Genomic DNA, 21,131 nt, shown 5'->3' with positions numbered 1-21,131 from the left:
AGGAACCAGAAGTATCAAGATGAAAGAAAAGGGGTTGACGCCACAAGTATAAAATACTTGATAAGTCGATAAAAAGTCACCAGGACTTAAGAAGAGAATAATCTCACTTTAATTGAATAAAAGGTCTGCTTACAAATGAAATATGCTTTCCTATTTATAGGAAATGGAAGGAAATGGCCGAATGATTACAAGAGGTTTCGGCCAGCCCTTGTGCCTCTTATGAATTGTCATAATTTAATTACAAATAGAGAGGATGGTTCAGTTTAATTGAAGGAAAATATCCTTTGGCCGAATAGTGCTTGTACCCCTTCAAGTTGGCGCCAATTTGGAGAGAAAGGAGTGCTTGGCCGAATGGTAAGAGGACTCTTCATCTTGGCGCCTAAATGAAGTCACACGCCAATCACATGGTGGTCTGGTCACAAGGCGTGCACATGGTCTCTCTAGGATGCTTGTGGTGTAGCCTTGCGCATGGAATGATGGCTGGTCATGGGTTCTATCTTAGGCGTGCATGTGTCTCCTTCCAAGCTAGCTTGAGTGTTGAGCTAGCTAGCAAGAATGGGGCTGTTTATGAATGATCTCCCTAGCCGAGTCCTTTGAGCTCCATAACAACATGTTCAGCTACATTCAGCTACCTTTGTCATCACTTTTAGCAACTCAGCTTCAAATAGTCCAACTAGCTAAGTTTAGCTAGCATGAAGCTTCTTCAGCTGAACCGAGCTTCCCTTAGCATTCCATGAGCTGCTTTGTACTTTGTGAGCTGTTTGTGAGCTATGTATGAAGTCCAAATCATTCACCAAGCTACCTCAACGTGTGCCATGCTCCAATGTACCTACATGTGCAAGGAAACAAGGTAAGTTCATGATATTGAGCTAAAACGAGCTAAATTCCTTGCTGCCATGTTTGTTTATGGTAATGGGAGCTAAGTATGATGGTCATGAGCTAAGTACATCATCTCCTAATATGTGTAAGATATTGTATAAAGCTTAAGAGTTAATATGAATGCAAATAAACTAATGAAATGCATTATAAGTATGCTGCCTTGATGTATATATATAACAATCATGCTTAATATGATAATAAAACTATCCTAACATGCTTAACATATTAAGATAAAAATGTGTAATATGAATTCATACTAAGTTACTTAACTAATATTCTTATTATAATAACATATATTATAAAGATGATATCATCACGTTTTCATCTACAAAGGGAGTACTTTTGAACATCTTTATATTGAATTTACTTATTATTAGCTTGGTACATCATGTTTAGCTTGTCATCACTTTTAGCAACTCAGCTTCAAATAGTCCAACTAGCTAAGTTTAGCTAGCATGAAGCTTCTTCAGCTGAACCGAGCTTCCCTTAGCATTCCATGAGCTGCTTTGTACTTTGTGAGCTGTTTGTGAGCTATGTATGAAGTCCAAATCATTCACCAAGCTACCTCAACGTGTGCCATGCTCCAATGTACCTACATGTGCAAGGAAACAAGGTAAGTTCATGATATTGAGCTAAAACGAGCTAAATTCCTTGCTGCCATGTTTGTTTATGGTAATGGGAGCTAAGTATGATGGTCATGAGCTAAGTACATCATCTCCTAATATGTGTAAGATATTGTATAAAGCTTAAGAGTTAATATGAATGCAAATAAACTAATGAAATGCATTATAAGTATGCTGCCTTGATGTATATATATAACAATCATGCTTAATATGATAATAAAACTATCCTAACATGCTTAACATATTAAGATAAAAATGTGTAATATGAATTCATACTAAGTTACTTAACTAATATTCTTATTATAATAACATATATTATAAAGCTAATAATAAGTAAATTCAATATAAAGATGTTCAAAAGTACTCCCTTTGTAGATGAAAACGTGATGATATCATCTTGATGTAAGGTACTTGTACCTTTTCAAATGATTGTGGATCTAGGAAGGAAGCAAAACAACCTGCAAAGTGAATGGCTCAAAATAGAATGGTTAAGGGTGGTAGACGTAGGGGTGAAATGGTAGGCTATTTAAATAATGAGTAATGGAAGCGGAAGATAGTTGATAAGGCTATGGTTATGGAGATGAAATAAAGGGATGGTTGTGAGGATAGTATCTTGAAGAAATCTCAAAGAAGAACCAATGCTATAGAGAGCAGAGACCCAATCTTTATATTGCTTCTTCAAGGGGTGGTATTAAGTACTTTGACCCACTAGTTATATGAACTAGGAACCAGAAGTATCAAGATGAAAGAAAAGGGGTTGACGCCACAAGTATAAAATACTTGATAAGTCGATAAAAGTCACCAGGACTTAAGAAGAGAATAATCTCACTTTAATTGAATAAAAGGTCTGCTTACAAATGAAATATGCTTTCCTATTTATAGGAAATGGAAGGAAATGGCCGAATGATTACAAGAGGTTTCGGCCAGCCCTTGTGCCTCTTATGAATTGTCATAATTTAATTACAAATAGAGAGGATGGTTCGGTTTAATTGAAGGAAAATATCCTTTGGCCGAATAGTGCTTGTACCCCTTCAAGTTGGCGCCAATTTGGAGAGAAAGGAGTGCTTGGCCGAATGGTAAGAGGACTCTTCATCTTGGCGCCTAAATGAAGTCACACGCCAATCACATGGTGGTCTGGTCACAAGGCGTGCACATGGTCTCTCTAGGATGCTTGTGGTGTAGCCTTGCGCATGGAATGATGGCTGGTCATGGGTTCTATCTTAGGCGTGCATGTGTCTCCTTCCAAGCTAGCTTGAGTGTTGAGCTAGCTAGCAAGAATGGGGCTGTTTATGAATGATCTCCCTAGCCGAGTCCTTTTGAGCTCCATAACAACATGTTCAGCTACATTCAGCTACCTTTGTCATCACTTTTAGCAACTCAGCTTCAAATAGTCCAACTAGCTAAGTTTAGCTAGCATGAAGCTTCTTCAGCTGAACCGAGCTTCCCTTAGCATTCCATGAGCTGCTTTGTACTTTGTGAGCTGTTTGTGAGCTATGTATGAAGTCCAAATCATTCACCAAGCTACCTCAACGTGTGCCATGCTCCAATGTACCTACATGTGCAAGGAAACAAGGTAAGTTCATGATATTGAGCTAAAACGAGCTAAATTCCTTGCTGCCATGTTTGTTTATGGTAATGGGAGCTAAGTATGATGGTCATGAGCTAAGTACATCATCTCCTAATATGTGTAAGATATTGTATAAAGCTTAAGAGTTAATATGAATGCAATAAACTAATGAAATGCATTATAAGTATGCTGCCTTGATGTATATATAACAATCATGCTTAATATGATAATAAAACTATCCTAACATGCTTAACATATTAAGATAAAAATGTGTAATATGAATTCATACTAAGTTACTTAACTAATATTCTTATTATAATAACATATATTATAAAGCTAATAATAAGTAAATTCAATATAAAGATGTTCAAAAGTACTCCCTTTGTAGATGAAAACGTGATGATATCATCCCCCCCTTCTTTAGGGCGATTTGTCCTCAAATCGAGTTCATTCTGTCCTTGCATAGCCTCACGCCTCTTTGCTAATAGAAAGTATTCTTTGAACGTTTGTGTTCTTCCATTAGGTACCTTTTTGTAAGATTTCCCTTTAGGTCTTTCTTTGGAATATGATTTACCAACAGATACCTTTTGGGAATGATCTTTATCTAAGGATATCCCTTTTGGAAGTGACCTTTTACGTGGTTGGTCCTGAAAAGTGAGAAAAGAAAAGGTTTCATATGAAAGGTTACTTACCTTTTGAAGATTAAAACCATTGGTGAAGAGTTGCGACTTTAAGTCCCAAATATCACCATTGTTTGTAGAAAACCTTTCATTTTCCAGCATTGAACCATCATGTTTCTCTATGAAGAAGTTTGGTTTCTTGTTTTGTTCCTCTTCATTCTTTGTCGGGGTTTTGTCTTTGCGCCATGCTTGTACACTCTTTCTCATATGCAACTGATCTTGTTGCACTTCTTTGGGCGTTAAAGGCATCAAGGTCACCTTGCGTCCATCATGCTTAAAAGTATATTGATTATGAAAACAATCATGAATAGCCCTTTTATCATACTGCCAAGGTCTCCCAAGTAAAATGTGGCTAGCATGCATAGGGACAATGTCACAAAGCACCTCGTCCTTGTACCTACCAACTGAAAAAGGAATTAGAACCTGTTTGGTAACATTTAACTCACCTCCTTCATTAAGCCATTGGAGTTTATACGGAGTAGGATGCTTTGACGTTGCCAATCCAAGTTTTTCAATCATAAGAGTGCTGGCTACATTTGTGCAACTTCCTCCATCGATGATCATTGTGCAAACCTTATCCTTGACATGGCACCTTGTATGAAAGATTGTTTCTTTGAATATCCTCTTGGGATGTTTGTGATTGTAGGCACCTCTTTGAAACAAGCATTTCACCATGATCTGCTTTTTCTTCTGTTTCTTCGTCTTGTATTATTTCAGGTTCCTCGTCAAAAATAGGTTCATCAGAATCTGATACAATATCTCCATTGTCAAGTATCATCATGGCATTTCGGTTGGGACATTGACTAGCAATATGTCCTTTTCCGAAACACTTGAAACATTTGATGTCTCTTGATCTCTCAAAAGTGCTGGTTTGCTTTTCTTTACCCTTGCTAGATTCGCCCATTTGTGCAGATTTGGGTATCTCTGTGCGATCCTTTGGTTGGATTGGAGTTTGTTTCCGGAAGGTAATAGGTTCTTGCTTCCATTTGGGGGCCGAATTTGGACTGCTCCTAGTGTAGGATTTCCTCTTGAGTTGTCTTTCAATTTTCATGGCCACATGCACCATCTCTTCAATTTCCACATAATGCTGAAGTTCAACAAGGTTAGCAATATCAATATTTAGACCAGATAAGAACCTTGCCATTGTTGCTTCTCTATCTTCATCCACATTGGCTCGGATCATGGCAATCTCCATCTCCTTGAAATAATCTTCAACGTTCTTGCTTCCTTGTTTCAGATTTTGTAACTTATGATAGAGATCTCGGTGATAGTGATTAGGAACAAACCTTTTCCTCATAATAGCCTTCATTTCTTCCCAAGTTGTGATGGGGCGTTCACCATTTCGTCTTCTTGAACTCACCAACTGATCCCACCAAACTAAGGCATAGTCAACGAATTCCATAGCAGCAAGTCTAACCTTCTTTTGCTCAGTATAGTTTGGCATTCAAAAATGTGTTCAATTTTGATTACCCAATCAAGATATGCTTCTGGATCAGTTCGTCCTTGAAATGGAGGAATAGTCACTTTAATGTTGCTGAAGTTGTCATTTTGATTTCGATGAACATCTCTCCTTGCTACTGATGTTACTTCAGCCTCTTCCTCTTCTAAGTCTTCTTCCATTCTAGGGCGATTTACTCTTCGATTTCCTAGAGATACTTCTAATTGATCCAGACGATCTTGCAAAGGCTCCAATTCTAATTTCAGCAATCTTGTCATTTCACGCATAACGGCTTGAGTCTGCAAATTAGGGGAATCTCTTTCTGGGGATTGTCCTAAACTCCGAGACATGGTTAATAAATAAGAAAAGAATAAGATGTGTAAAAGACCTTACCAGAATATACTCTCACAAGACCTCACGAGTCACTCCAAGAAAACTTGATGTCACTCAATCCGCTCGTGTTTGCACTCTAGGACTTTAATGGCTTTTACTTGTCCTCTTCTGATCTCACACACGCTCCAGCCTTTTTCCACTCGATTCTCTTGTCTCAAGTTCTAATGAACTTTTACTCAAGACTATATCAAGTAATTTCACTTGTTTGGCGTCGGCTGCAAATGGTTAGTAGGAATGGAAAGCAAATATAATTGAAAAGGTGGCTTAGAAATTAGAAAGAAGAGAATGAAAGGGTTACTTACACAAGTTACTTTACAACCTTCTATCACCACAATCAAATTTAAAGGCTTACTTGAATGGCTTGGTGATGAGAATTGTTGATGAGTGCTTCCAACTTTTCTTTCTTTCTTTTTCTTCTTTTTTGAGTGCTTTCAATCTTTTTGAGTGCTTCTTTTTCCTTTGCTGATTTTTTTTTTCTTCGACTTTGCACTTCACTTTTGCACTTCTTTTTGTATTTTCTTCTTTGTTGTTGTTGCACGTTGCTTCTTCCACCAAAGCTCTGATTACCGCTTGATGTAAGGTACTTGTACCTTTTCAAATGATTGTGGATCTAGGAAGGAAGCAAAACAACCTGCAAAGTGAATGGCTCAAAATAGAATGGTTAAGGGTGGTAGACGTAGGGGTGAAATGGTAGGCTATTTAAATAATGAGTAATGGAAGCGGAAGATAGTTGATAAGGCTATGGTTATGGAGATGAAATAAAGGGATGGTTGTGAGGATAGTATCTTGAAGAAATCTCAAAGAAGAACCAATGCTATAGAGAGCAGAGACCCAATCTTTATATTGCTTCTTCAAGGGGTGGTATTAAGTACTTTGACCCACTAGTTATATGAACTAGGAACCAGAAGTATCAAGATGAAAGAAAAGGGGTTGACGCCACAAGTATAAAATACTTGATAAGTCGATAAAAAGTCACCAGGACTTAAGAAGAGAATAATCTCACTTTAATTGAATAAAAGGTCTGCTTACAAATGAAATATGCTTTCCTATTTATAGGAAATGGAAGGAAATGGCCGAATGATTACAAGAGGTTTCGGCCAGCCCTTGTGCCTCTTATGAATTGTCATAATTTAATTACAAATAGAGAGGATGGTTCGGTTTAATTGAAGGAAAATATCCTTTGGCCGAATAGTGCTTGTACCCCTTCAAGTTGGCGCCAATTTGGAGAGAAAGGAGTGCTTGGCCGAATGGTAAGAGGACTCTTCATCTTGGCGCCTAAATGAAGTCACACGCCAATCACATGGTGGTCTGGTCACAAGGCGTGCACATGGTCTCTCTAGGATGCTTGTGGTGTAGCCTTGCGCATGGAATGATGGCTGGTCATGGGTTCTATCTTAGGCGTGCATGTGTCTCCTTCCAAGCTAGCTTGAGTGTTGAGCTAGCTAGCAAGAATGGGGCTGTTTATGAATGATCTCCCTAGCCGAGTCCTTTTGAGCTCCATAACAACATGTTCAGCTACATTCAGCTACCTTTGTCATCACTTTTAGCAACTCAGCTTCAAATAGTCCAACTAGCTAAGTTTAGCTAGCATGAAGCTTCTTCAGCTGAACCGAGCTTCCCTTAGCATTCCATGAGCTGCTTTGTACTTTGTGAGCTGTTTGTGAGCTATGTATGAAGTCCAAATCATTCACCAAGCTACCTCAACGTGTGCCATGCTCCAATGTACCTACATGTGCAAGGAAACAAGGTAAGTTCATGATATTGAGCTAAAACGATGTTCAAAAGTAAATTCAATATAAAGATGTTCAAAAGTGATCCGTTTCGGGACAATTGAGGAATTAGAATTGAATCAAAGCAAAGCTAAGGTGAGTGCAATTTATGTTGTACTTATTTTATTGAATTAACATTGGCTTGCGAGGAGCCAGTGATGGAGTTACTATGGTAAGAAGTAACTTCTAAATTGTTATGTGATTACCATGTATGCATGAATACATAGAAATAGATGGATGCTATGTTATATGATTTATATGCTTAAGTGAAAATGCAACATATGATATATGTTATTTGACATGACATGCATGGTTACATGAAATAAAGCTATGTGACTACATGTATATGTGAAAGAAGCTATAAGCTTATATGCACATGTGATATATGTGATATGAATTATATGAAATGATTTACGTGAATACATGTATATATAATACATGTGATATGATATGAGATATATGGTTACACATACATGTGGTATGTGACAGAAGAGAAAGAACAAGTGATACGAAATGTATAAATAAATGCCCATAGTATATGATACGAGAGCTATAGGTATAGTTGGCATGCCAAGAGTCGAGGGTTTACCTATGTTGAAAGGAACATATGGATAGTTGCCGAGGATCTTTATGACATCTGGATAGTTACCGGGGTTCTTTGTAACCTCTGGACAGGTCCTTCGGGACGAATACTGAACGAATGTTCGGTGCCCCATGAGGGAATTTATACGAGCTGTGGTGACAGCATTAGTGCACAACCTCAATGTACTCACATACCTCTATTCTCAATAATATACATGGGCAATGAAATTGAAAGACAAATGAAAGTGAAAGTGATACAAGAAGGTAAGTTGCATGTGTGCATGACCTGATTGTATATTGTTATCATACAATAGATTCATGCATATTGATATGTCGTGATTCAATGATATGAATGCACATACATGAATTATATGATGTTATGTATGTTTCTGGGTATAGTGATATATGTGTTATATGATGAGTATATGGTAAGTGGAAAGGATTATTGATAGTGTTTGCATATGTATGTCTTTTATTATATGAAATGATATATGGTTATATTATATTTTTTTATGCTTCACTAAGTCTATGACTTAGCGTGTAAGTGATTTACACGTAGGTACCAAGAACGAGAAGTGAAAGAATAGAAGTGGCAAAGACAGTATCACTACTAAAAGATCAGATCAGAAGTATTTGACAAAGTATGTATTTGGTTATGTATAAAGTGTTGGCATGTGACACGTCGGACTCGTATCCGGGTCGGGTACGGGTTGGGGTGTTACAATAAAAGATGTAAACAAGAAAACCTCTCTAAGGTAGGTGTTTACAAGATTGAGCTCACAAGAACAAAATATTTACAAGAGAAAGATGAAATAAGAATGAAAACTCTTCTCTTGTGTTTGATTGCTTGGATAGTTGTTCTCTTTTTCTTCAAGTGTCATTAACTTGTATTTATAGCTTGGAATGTGTTTGATGTTGTATATAGTCGTTGGGGATGTTTTGGAGTCATTTGGGGATGGTTTTTCCACTCAAAAAGGTTGCCCATAACATGGTGCATTGATGCACTATCATGGTGCATCGATACCCCTTCATTAAATTCAAATAAACTAGTCGTTACTAGCCGTTGCAGCCTTCGTGCGTGGATGCACAGTAGGATGCATCGATGCACAACCTTGATTCATCGATGCACAAAAGGATGCATCGATGCACTAATTGCATTCGGTGTTTGAGTGCATCGATGCACTAGTGCAGGTGCATCGATGCACTGCAGGGATGCATGGATGCACTGCAGGGATGCATGGATGCACTGCAGGGGTGCATGGATGCACTTTGACACCCTTTAGCATTTTGGCTCAAATCTGAATTTAATGGACTTTGAATTATTTTTGAAACCTTTTAAAACTTTGAATAAATTCAATTAAGTCCAAAAACATTTTGTAAATTCAATTCAAGTCCAAAAACCATTTTACCTTAAATTGTTATATCAAAACATAGTTCAACATAAAGTTTGAACCTCGATTCGTAGATTTACACGAATCAAGATTTTGTTTGTGGGTTTGGATCTTATAATCGAAATCAGGGTAGTGAGAGCTCTTGGGTGAAGTAGTTTTTTTATGTTTCCAGCCACCGTGGGCGGTGCCCTAAGCGACGGGGACATCTGTCAGAGAGGTTTGAGTGGTTGGAGCTGGGCTCGATTGGAGAGTATTTTGAGAAGGTTGAGAGCATTTAGGGGAGAGAGATTTTAAGAAAATGAAAAAATGAGTTAAGGAAAGTGTTTTGAGATACTTAAATATAATGGACTTGTGTGCAATTACTAGTTTTTTAAATTGTTTCCTCAGTCCCTGTAGCTTTTATGTATAATTCATTTTAGTCGCTAGATTTGTAATTTAACCCTCAAAGTTTCGTTTTAAATGCAATTTGGCTCCTTATTTTGTGATTATTTGTTAATTTATCTTATTTAGTATGTGGTGTATTATGTTTTTCATTAATAATTAATTTATTTTTGATGTATTTATTTATTTATTTATATGAATATAATTAAGTACGATTAATTTATTAATTATTTTGAATAACATTAATAACAAACATTTGTAATTAATTTGGCCCTTAATTATAACATGGTAAATTTAATTTGCATGTGAATATTTTTATGAATTTTATTGCGTGTCATCTTTAGTTATTTTTCAAAGCATGATAGCCTCATCCACATTACTCCACCATCTACATAATGAATTAAAAGGTAAGACCCGTTTAACTCATATTATTAAAGCGGATTATCCTAACCAACTTGGATAGTTTAATTCGATAATCTGAAGTTTACGAGTCCCCTCCAGTGAAACGAGTAAAAAGTAACAACACCTTTAAAATTAACCAAAATGGTAGAAAGAGAAATGTTCCTATACTTAGACTTATTGAAAATGGGTCTCTCGACCATATTCCGAGGTTTAGGTTTGATACTTATAAATATTCAAGCATCCTCTATCTATCTTAAAGGCCGGTAAATATCATTAATAAAATTTTTGTTTTTCGCACAATTTTAGATAAATAAATACCATGAATAAGGTATTCCTTGTCTCCTTCTAGGGAATTGTCGATATACCTTATAATAGGTGGTGATTCCCTTTCGATTCGAAACGTTGGAATGTCAATTAAGATCATCGATAAAAGAATTAATGATTGAACGGTTTAATTGGGATTTAAATACCATTGTTCCTCATATAAGGTGGTAACTTTCCCTGGTTAAGTAATCAAATCGTTAATCTTTCCTCTTGGATTTTAAATATCATGGTGTTTATTTAACTAAATAGGGGATAATTAATTAAACTACATATTAACCCATAAGTTCTATTGCAAATATAATAATTAATCGATTGGGTATCGATTTCCAAGTATTGTGGGGTACTAACCTTTCCTACACGTAATCGACTCCCGAACCTATTTTTCTGGAAAACAAAACAAAACGTTGTTTTAATATTTTTTTAAAATTAAATTTTATTAAAATGAAAACATTTTGGATTATCCAATCACACCCTAAACAAAGATTAGTGGAAACTCCCTTGAACCATCATGATTTTTAGTCGAAATGAACCCCTAAAATCAATCCCTCGATTTTTCGAGACATCACAACAATATGGCGACTCCGCTGAGGACTTTAGAAAGTCAGGCCATTAGTTAATTAATTATTGTCTTTGCAATGGAAATTATGGATTCGTCTTAATTTAATTTTTGATCCCTTGGTTGTATTTGTTTGTTTGCATTCATCTTTAGAAAACCCTAGCTACATGCATATTTGTGATTGTTCGTACTAATGTGTGTATTCGTGAATTTTCAGATTATTAGGTTATGTAGAGTTATTTTAAGATTGTATGATTTGTAAATGGTAAAGTAGGTAGATTTCTCCTTACGCACTCATTGCATTTGCATAACATAAACCCTATATCAGGGTTATCCCTTTTAAGTGGGGTGAAAGTGGCTCATTCGTAGGATATGTTTCCTCGTGCCACGCCTAGTAAGTAACCTTCGAGGTCCACACCTTATGCCTTCGTGGGATATGTTTCTCCGTGTTAGGCATAGGGAAGTGTATCCTCTCGAATTTAACTTTATCCATACGAGCCTATAATGGGGGTTTAAGATTGAGGGTTTGGCAAGACCAAAGGTCACCAACAAGGATAATTCGAGTACCTTTAACCATAGAGCCGAAACCATGCATGTAATGAAACATAGAAATATATCCGGATTGAAATCATGTCAAACCTATAGGAATTCCCAATTAAGTGTACACAAAGGAGAAATCGACTTCTATCATTTTTCTTTATTTTTCAAGTAAAAATCGTGTGAACTAGAAATTATGCGGTTAAGATTTATTTTCTTTCCGAATAAAACATGTGTGTAGAAATCATGTTTGGGTAGGATTTTATCTTTACCATGACGAGGGAGGGTGGAAAACTTGTGGGGGTAGAATTTGCTGCCTTTATTTATTATTTATTATTTTACTAACTAATTTCCTTTTTATTTCCTTTGATTTCATTTTGTTCATTGCATCACATTAACGTACTATAAAATGAATGATCCATGAATTTCCCATCAAATTAAAAAATTTTGAACTAATGGTACTCAAAGCATTTAGCTTCATATTAAGGGTATATGTTTGGTCAGAAGCAACACAACATGAGTATGGAGATAGTCCACCACTATATTTCACTTTAGATTGATTTAGAGGAGTCTCTCCTACAAATGTAACCTCAAAAGTGGCTGACAGACTCAAATAGAAGATTACGATACCTCGCATAAAGCATGAATCACTAGGCCCTACAAACAAGAAGGGCTAAGTCGTACATGTAATCGAACTATTTGCAATATTTGGGACTTTTCTTTCCAATGAAAGTTATTTTATAATGAGGCATGGATCAGTGCCTCTTTTTGATTTGTATATTACATAAAGCATTGCATTAATGTCATAGCATGCATGCATATTAAAAAGAATAAATTAATAATAAAGGGAATGTTGTGTAACAGAAAAGATACTGGTACCATTACCCATCATCATTCGATTTCAAGCAAGAAGAATGTATGCTAGATTAAAAGAAATTGAAGATAACTTCGTAAAGCTATAGAAAGAGATAGAAGAGAATCAAAAATCCACCATGGACACCATTGCAAAGAATAATAATAGCTTGGTCGATCAGATCGTGGCCAGCCTAGCAGGAATGAATTTTGCAAGCGTTCGTGGGGCAGAGGATCTGAAAAAGTAATAGTGATGCCACCACCGCCAAAATTAGTGATCACACCTGAGAAATTCCAAGGGTACCAAGGAGATTCTTTTTCCATAAAGGGGAAAGCGACGATTACCAATATTCATGAAGATTGCCAGGTCCAAGACTTTGACAAGGAAGACAAATCTAGGAAGATGAAAGATAAGATAAAGCAATTGGAAGACCAGATGAGGGTAGGAGAAGATATTTTATATGGGATTGATGCTTCGGAGTTGAGTCTGGTCCCAGACTTAATCCTCTCCTTAAGTTCAAAGTCCCGAACTTTGAAAAATTTAATGGGAATAGTTGTTCCTTTGCTCATAACACAACGTTCTGTCAGAAGATGACAGGGCATGTTGGAAATAACCACCTCCTGATACACTGCTTCTAAGAGAGTTTGACGGGTTCAACAATCAATTGGTATAATCAACTGGACCGAGTCCACATCATGTCATGGAAGGACCTTGCAAGGTCTTTTCTAGAACAATACAAACATGTAAACAACATGAGACCCGACCGAGTGATGCTTCAAAAAATGAAAAAAAAGTCCAATGAGAGCTTTAGGCAGTATGCACAATGGTGAAAAGAAATCATCGTACAAGTTCATCTGTCCTTGGATGAGAGGGAAACAAGGAAACTTTTTGTACACACTCTCAAGGCACTTTTCTTCGGACACTTAGTGGCAATCATTTTTGGGAGCTTTGCTGACATTGTGATGGACGGTGAAATGGTAGAGACGACTATCAAGCAAGGAAAGATAGAAGTGAATAAATCCTATAGGAGACCATCTTCATAGAACAAGGAAGGGGAGGTCAACAATGTCACCGTCTCTCGACCAAAGTTAACGACAATTACATCATCAAATTATCCAGGGCAATTTGACCTTATTCCTATGTTATACGAGGATTTATTCCTACAACTTTATGACAAGCATATGGTATCACCCTATCCAGTGGATCCTCTAAAACCACCATACCCTAGGTGGTACGATGAGAGCATACATTGCGAATACCATGGTGGCATCTCGGGGCATTCCATAAAAAGTTGTTCCGCATTTAAGAGGACGTCCAAAGGCTACGAGACAAAAAGCACATTCATTTCGACGATCCCAATGTGACTCAGAGTTCTAATTACAGAGAAGTGGAAGTTAATGCTGTAATGGAGGGGTAATAGGTCCGTAGCTCACCCATGAAGTTGTGTTGCTTGAGAATAATATGTTTTGCTTGAATTTAACTTATTTTTATGTATGAACTTTTTTCAATCAAATAAATGTCATTTGTTTTTCCTACTATGAACAATTGAGCATTTTTTTTTAAATTCAGTGAATATCAAATATAACAAAATGCACATTTGGGAATTGAGGTTATAGTCTTTTTACATATGACAAGATAAAAATTCCCAAAAAAATCCATTTATCCTTGACTCATCCTCATACTCATACATTTTACCCAAAGAAACATTTCCCCCACACAATAAAACCCTTAGATACTCAGGTAAGTGTGAAAGCAGATAAAATGGGGGTAATGTGGTACTAATGAAATTTTATTTTAACATCGCTAGAGGCACTCCGCTGAAAGTAGTAAGTTGTTAATCTTCAGAGGTAATGTCAGAAGCAGCTATGGAGGTAATGTCCGAGCTTTATGAAGTGAGTTTCGTTCGATTTTGTCAAGTCGAAGACTTTCTAACACTCGAGTCCTTTAATTAATGGTATTTCACTAAAGTAATGGGCCATGTCAATTGCCCTAACTTTATGAATATGATTACATTCAGATTATGACACTAATCTCTATGTGTCGAGATGAATCTCCCATAAAAAATCAAAAGTAAAGAAGTCAAAGTTAATGAAATGTAATTTAAAGAAAGGAGGTAAGGCATGAGGTAAATGTGATTGGAGACTGAGTTTTGATGAAAGGTGAACTAAAGGAATTATGAAACATCTGTTATAGTCGACTACACAAATGCACTAAGAAATCATCACAACATCAATGAACGATAGGGAGGATAGTGCTATCGTTACACTGATAAGGGGATTACTTCGTCGCACTTGGGAAACGAAGATTGCCCATGTTAATTGGACAACTCATATGGTTGCGGATAAACTTGCTGCCATGGCGCGAGGAAGAAGTATTGGGGTGGTAATTCATACCGCGCCTACGATTGAGGTGATTGATCTACTGCTGAGGGGTTGTGAGTATTTGTTTAGTTCTATATTATTCAAAAAATGGGGTTTACCCTAGTGATTAAGGCTCGCCATTATACACCACAGGGCCTTAAATTGAGTATTTTCGTTAGTAATTTTAAATTGGTTGTTTTCCGATTAAACATGTGATCACCTGATTAGTGAGGATTTTATTTAATTAAATTATTAAAATGGATTTAAAAAATCCTCCAATCAAGTGGGGACACGTATCAGTAAAATGTGTCAAAATATTTTGATAACACTTAGCACCTCTTAATTGAAGGTTAATTTTTGAATTAAATTAAAATCTAGGACTAAATACGTGCAATCGAAACCGACGTAAGATTTTATATTAGAAATGATGAATTTATTAAGTTTTAAGTGACGAAAATATATTATTAATAAAAAAATCCATAGAAAAAGCCGAATATGTAGTAGGTTATGATTCTTACTTGAGAGATACTCTGAAAAATGATTATAGGAAACAATCTTTTAGATAGGGAATGATTTCTACTATATGGAGTCGACATAATAATTCGTGTTAAGATATCTTTATATTGGTGTCATTTCATTTTTATATCATATTAATGAACGATATAGTTTAGAAACCACTAATTTAATCAATTAATTTTTTCATACATTTAATCAATAAATTAATTATTTTTTTCGTTCCTACATGTATCTTTCTTGTTTTCTATATTTATCAATAGTGGTGCCATTTTTATAAACTAAACAAGCCACTGACACATCACGTTTAATAACACAAAAAATATTATCATGAAATAATGTCACGAAAATATTATAAAGTTAGATGAAATCAAAATTATGATGATGAAAAATTAATTAGGAAAGTGATTAACCCTCTTGCATTCTCCGAGTTCACGATATACGCTTACAACACAAACGATGGGTATTCATTTTTACAATGAGCATCGAGTTCCATCACAAAATCAACATAGAACCACATACGTGCATGCTTCAGAAAATTAACTTCACCACTAATGCCATACATCAACAATTCGTATCAATATTCCAAAAAGTATCGATACTCCTCAAATGGCATCAATACCACTATATTGGTATCAAACGAACAGTATCGATACTACTCGAAAAACATCAATACCATTATATTGATACCCGACGAACAATATCAATATCATTCTTAAGGTATCAAAACTTATTATTTGGGCAAAAATTTTCGAGACTTTGGTACTGATACTACATCCAGTACCAGTACTAAATATATATGTAGTTCGATACTCATTGCGTCTTTTCAAAAACATTTTAGGTTTGAACCGTTTTACTTACCGGTTGCGCAACATTTTTAGTTGTAACAGCCTATGTTTAGTATTTGCACTAGATGGAAGATCCTGCTTAGCAAACCCAAACTTTTTAATTACATGGCAGTCTAGTGAAATAAGAGATTAATTAACTCCATGCATGACAAAACTTACATTCTCACCCAAAAAAATAATCAACAAAAGCATAATTGCAGAACTTCAAGCCTCTTCTCAGCGTTGTCGAAGAAAGTTAATACTATTTCTAACATATAAATGAACAAGGACTATTTGATTCCATTCTCTATGGATCTTCAAATGATATTTGAAAGGCTTTACCTTGTAGCAGCTCGTGCACTCATAGATGAATGGTACGAAGTGCTTCTCTGTTTTCTATAAGATATATAAACATCATCATATTGACTTGCCTCATTGGGATTGGCTGTTGCTCCCAGTCCTAATCTTCCTGAGCCACTGGGACCTGGTTTCTGCTCAGTATAAGCTCCTGAATCTGGGTCTGCCTGCTGATTTGGGGGCGGAGGGATACAAGCTCCTCCCCTACGAACAGGAGGTTCCATCTCATCCTCATCATCCTCATCTCTAGAATTAGATTTCAAGGATCCTTCAGAAGGGTTAACCTCTCCAATCTCTTTGAAAAACTTCGATACTCTATCGAGAACTTCTGATGGTGATACATCAGATGGAGGTATAACTGTTGGGATATCCAAAGGACTGAGGGGGCAGTAAGGCACCCCACTCCCAATTTGCATTTTTCTAACCATTCCAGGAATAAGACCAGGTGGGAAAAGTGGATAAGCGGGCAACTTTTCACCAATATTTGCTGATTGTTGTTGGCTAGAAGACTGAGGATTAGAATTTAATGGCACAGACCCTGGAAAAGCCCCAGTAGGGACTGAATTCGGAAGAAATTGCTGGTTTACTAGTGATGGAAGCAAGGCAGGCCCCCCTTGTTTATCAGCTTGGTCCAGCACATTTGGAATAGAACTTTGTTTGTCAAGCTGCCACATAGATACATTATTGTGTGTTGTATCCTGTAGAATTCCTGCACAGTAAATTTTTAAGAAAGGAAAATTAGAAATTCATGAAATGACACACAAGGGCTGAAGTCCTTTATTAGAATAGAAGAGGCAACCTGCAGGTACTGAGGACTCCACTGAATCATGAGACAACTCTTTTGGAGGCCCTGGTGGTCCACTAATCATCTCACTCTCAAGGACATATATGTCATCTTGGCTGTAAACTTCCTTGGATGCCCAAAACTGCAAAATTCTCTGTAAACGAGATCGGTTTTCCCCATTTTGAGGATTGTGATATATTCTTGCAAGCATTGAACCTAAAACAGGTTTAAATGCAAGAGCTTCATTATCAAGGTCATGAGGGTTAGCCCTTCTCTGCAAACTGCAAATATTGAAAAGAAATGTCAAGAAGGTTCCAAAGGAGCAGTCACATTATGGCATCAATACCAGGGAACAACAAGAAGAGCAACCGTGCCAATACACCATGCAAAGGCCTAGGAAGCAATTATGAATTTTGGAGAGAATACAATCTGGGTGCTGAAGTGATTGACAGATACTATAGAAGAATGTAAGCCTATGCTCTAAAGACTAATGAGGAAGGTTGATTTAAGTTGATTTCTTACAAAGTTGTATAGAATGTCACCTAGAATATCATGCAAGTCGAAAAAATAGCCAATACTCTAAAGATGCATGTCTAAGATATCACAAAGATATTTATTTAATAATAAATGAGGTACTCTTCTCCTCCTTCAGCTACTTGTTGATATACTCAAAAGGTATGCCTAAATATGAAGGGGGGTTTTAATGAGACCTCCAATTTTTATCAAAAAAAGGAGGGTTATGTATGATTATTAACCTTCCGAGTTCCGACTCCATCAATCTAATATAACTGGATGACTAAAACATAAGAAAATGCTATATTACAATAAGAGGACACATCTCCATGTGTGTGAGGTAAGAACCACAAGGTCAAGTAATCAAGTTTCAGACAAAATATAGAGAAGTAATCTAAGAGGAGAACTCTAATCTAGAATACCACTGTTCAACTATAATTTTTTAATTAAATAATCACATGAATGCAAGTCAAGATCGGAAAGGTACCAAAACAAAAAGGAAAGAATATAGAAGAAAGAGATCTATGGTATCAAGAGATCAGGAAGAAAAACAGAAGTAATGTCTCATAAAGCATAAATCATTTTCAGCAAACTATTAAAGAGACATTACAGGATCTGTTTAAGAAGCCATTGCAAACTAAACAACAGTGCCATATGCCATAGTGAAGTACCTGTCAAAAAGAATGTCATTGACAAGGTAAATCACATGCAATTGCCTCTCTGAATCATCCAAAGTAAATATTCTATCTCTAAGTGCCTCAGCCAAAGCCGGTGCAAATGGAGACCTCTGCATGAACCATATCTTGGTACTTTTGATTGACTCTTTGGTACCATTTAGATTGCTAAGCATGTTAGTAAGCTCCATCGCAATATCAGAGGGGAGTGGACCAGAAAGGCCTTTGAAGGACTGAACATAATCTGGCCGGCCAAGAGCAACGAAAGGCTGAGGATGCTGATAGTGATGCTGCTGATCATAAAATGGAGGAAAAGCTGGTTGGTGCAATTGAGGAGGAGGAGGACCAGTGCCGATTGCTGGTGCATTCAGAGACGAAGGATTCATGGCAGGATTAGTAGGAGGATGCATGGTAGGTACAGAAGATTGTGGAAAGGAAGGGTAGGGTCCACTTTGGGGACGTGTAGATAACCAAAGCTTGTACCTATAGTAACCATTCCCCTCTCCACCAAAGAGGAAATTGTAATCAGGATTATCTTGCTGCTTTTCGCGGATCATGGCTTCAAACTCAGGACCATTCTTAGCTGCATATTCCACAAGCTTGTCAATACGCTTTTGGAGATCAGGATCAGATGGAGGAGGAGTAGGGAGTGGAGGAGAATCATAAACGCCAGGGAAAGGTGAAGAAACAAGGTGGGGAGGCAGATGTGAAGGGAAATTAGGTGGTGGTTGCTGTTGCTGCTGAAGATGAAGAAGTTGAGGGTGGAGTTGTGGTTGGTGTTGTACTTGCATGTGTGGATGGTATGGGAATTGAGAAGGATGTGGTTGTAGGAACGGAGCAGGCACTGTTGTGGGGAATTGTTGATGTTGTGGATGAAATCCAAATTGCTGTTGAATATTTGCTACTTGTCGCTGCTGTTGAGTGTAGGCCATGGAATTAGCAGATGCAGCTGCAAAGTTGTGAGGTGGACGATCCATAACGTGGTCGTTGGAAGATGATTATGCAAATGGCTGTCTCCAAAAAGTACTAAATACTTTTGGGCTCTGGACTTCCTGCTAAAAACAAAGGAGACATGTTCATTTCAGCAATTTTAAACGCATTTTGATATTGTGTTTTCTTTTAACATGCAACTGCTGTTAGATTAGCACAAATTAGTATGAACGGCTGAGGAAAGTGCAAGAAAATAAAGTTGCAGCAACCATTCACACTTTTAACCCTCCCTGTATCTTTTTCATTCTTCTATTAAAAATATACAGCAGCATCTTACAAAAATACTACTATATATAATATAAATCATACTAACATTGGTAACTGAAACATTACTAAAACACAACAAACTAGTAATAATGAAAACATTATAAAGCTTACAAACATCAGTACAAAAATAACATCACATTGGTACTTCAAATACAAACCAACATCGGTAACATCAAATACTAACAATAGCATTAGGGAAAACATAACAAAGTTTACTAACATGAGTACTTCAAGTACAAAACAACTAACATCAGTACTTCAAATACAAATCAATAGCAACAAAATATTTGTTATGTTTACACCCCTCAAATGACAATAGAGCAGAAACACGAGCATTAAAGAAAAATAAAAAACTGCTATTTATATGTAAAAAAGGTCCTAAATATTTTTTATTATTATTAGAACAATATGAAAAAGTGAGCAATTATTTTAATTTAGGTCTGGAACACAATAGGGTTAATTAGTTACTGAAAAATTGAGTATTTTTATCGTTAACATTTTTATTTTTGCAGGCCATTAATCCAAATGTCGTCGATGAAGTTGAAATTATGAACCTTCGAAATGTTAATAAGCAAAGCTGCTACACCACTGAGGTTCCTGACAAAATGTTAAACTTTATTTTTCTTGGATAGTAGTCCAACCCAGTCCAAGCAGTCAAAATGTTTAACTCAAACAAACATCCAAAACATTAAATGGGGATCATACGTCCGTTACATAGAACCAAACATAGCGTGTTTAAACTCAAAATTCCAGTACATATAAGCATGAGAAATTGAGAATATAAGATGATAAATCAAACAGACACACGGCATCTCAAATGCTACCCACTTTTATTTCAGTGCAAAGAAGAGATTTAGAGAGTACCTGGCGTAAATGTAATGGCGTTGGTTTGGCTAGCTCTGGGTCTCTGGCTGCTTGTCGCTACGGAAGACAGAAAATGAACCGACGATGGAGGGCAAGGCCGTGAGTGATCGCTTGTGACGATGTAGGCGACCGGTGCGTGGCTGCGTGCAACCATGAGAAACTAGGGATTGCGAATTTTCAATCCACGTTTGTAGAATGGAGGCTGGGGAGGGGTCTGAATAATGAAACAGCAGAAACGGTGCTGTTTTGATAAAATAATATAAAATAAGGGTAAACTGCACCATTTATCACTGAATTATCTTTTAACTCCTACTTTGGTCACTCAAGTTTAAAAAATTTCAATTTAAATTAAAATTTCAAATTGCTCTCATTTTTATCACTTTAACTTATTTTATCATCACAAACCAAGCGGCCTAAGTGGTAAATAAATTATTATTATTTCTTAAAGTCCCATTTCTATAGTCAATGATGTTAGGGGTGTGAGCGTTCAATGTCAAATGATTGTGAGTTTATATTTAAACTACCTTGTACTTACCCTGGATTAGTTAAAAAATTATTTTATCAATATCCTTTTATGATGTGACATATTTTCTTATTATTTTTTAAA

The 21,131-nt window shown here is 36.5% G+C and overlaps 1 protein-coding gene across 1 annotated transcript; it reads right to left on the bottom strand.

The window, feature by feature from the left end:
• Positions 1-16,314: 16,314 nt before the first annotated feature.
• On the bottom strand, positions 16,315-20,728 carry LOC120124510. The gene is made up of 4 exons (XM_039143174.1): positions 20,525-20,728; positions 18,401-19,455; positions 17,232-17,497; positions 16,315-17,141 (listed from the first exon to the last, which is right to left on the bottom strand). Exons 2-4 carry the CDS (start codon positions 19,378-19,380, stop codon positions 16,414-16,416), a joined length of 1,974 nt encoding a protein of 657 aa, XP_038999105.1. The 5' UTR covers positions 19,381-19,455; positions 20,525-20,728; the 3' UTR covers positions 16,315-16,413.
• Between the last annotated feature and the right edge of the window lie 403 nt (positions 20,729-21,131).

The sequence above is a fragment of the Hibiscus syriacus genome, unplaced genomic scaffold (genome assembly GCF_006381635.1).
Source record: "Hibiscus syriacus cultivar Baekdansim isolate YM2019G1 unplaced genomic scaffold, ASM638163v2 tig00110418_pilon, whole genome shotgun sequence".
Taxonomy (NCBI): domain Eukaryota; kingdom Viridiplantae; phylum Streptophyta; class Magnoliopsida; order Malvales; family Malvaceae; genus Hibiscus; species Hibiscus syriacus.
Note: the sequence above shows the minus strand (reverse complement) of the source record. Positions and strands in the feature narration are given on the sequence as shown.

Coding starts and splice junctions, on each gene's coding strand:
- LOC120124510 (XM_039143174.1), bottom strand. CDS start 19,380: ATGGATCGTCCACCTCACAACTTTGCAGCTGCATCTGCTAATTCCATG. Junction 17,498..18,400: donor AATGACATTCTTTTTGACAG/GTACTTCACTAT, acceptor CAATATTTGCAG/TTTGCAGAGAAGGGCTAACC. Junction 17,142..17,231: donor GGAGTCCTCAGTACCTGCAG/GTTGCCTCTTCT, acceptor TTTACTGTGCAG/GAATTCTACAGGATACAACA.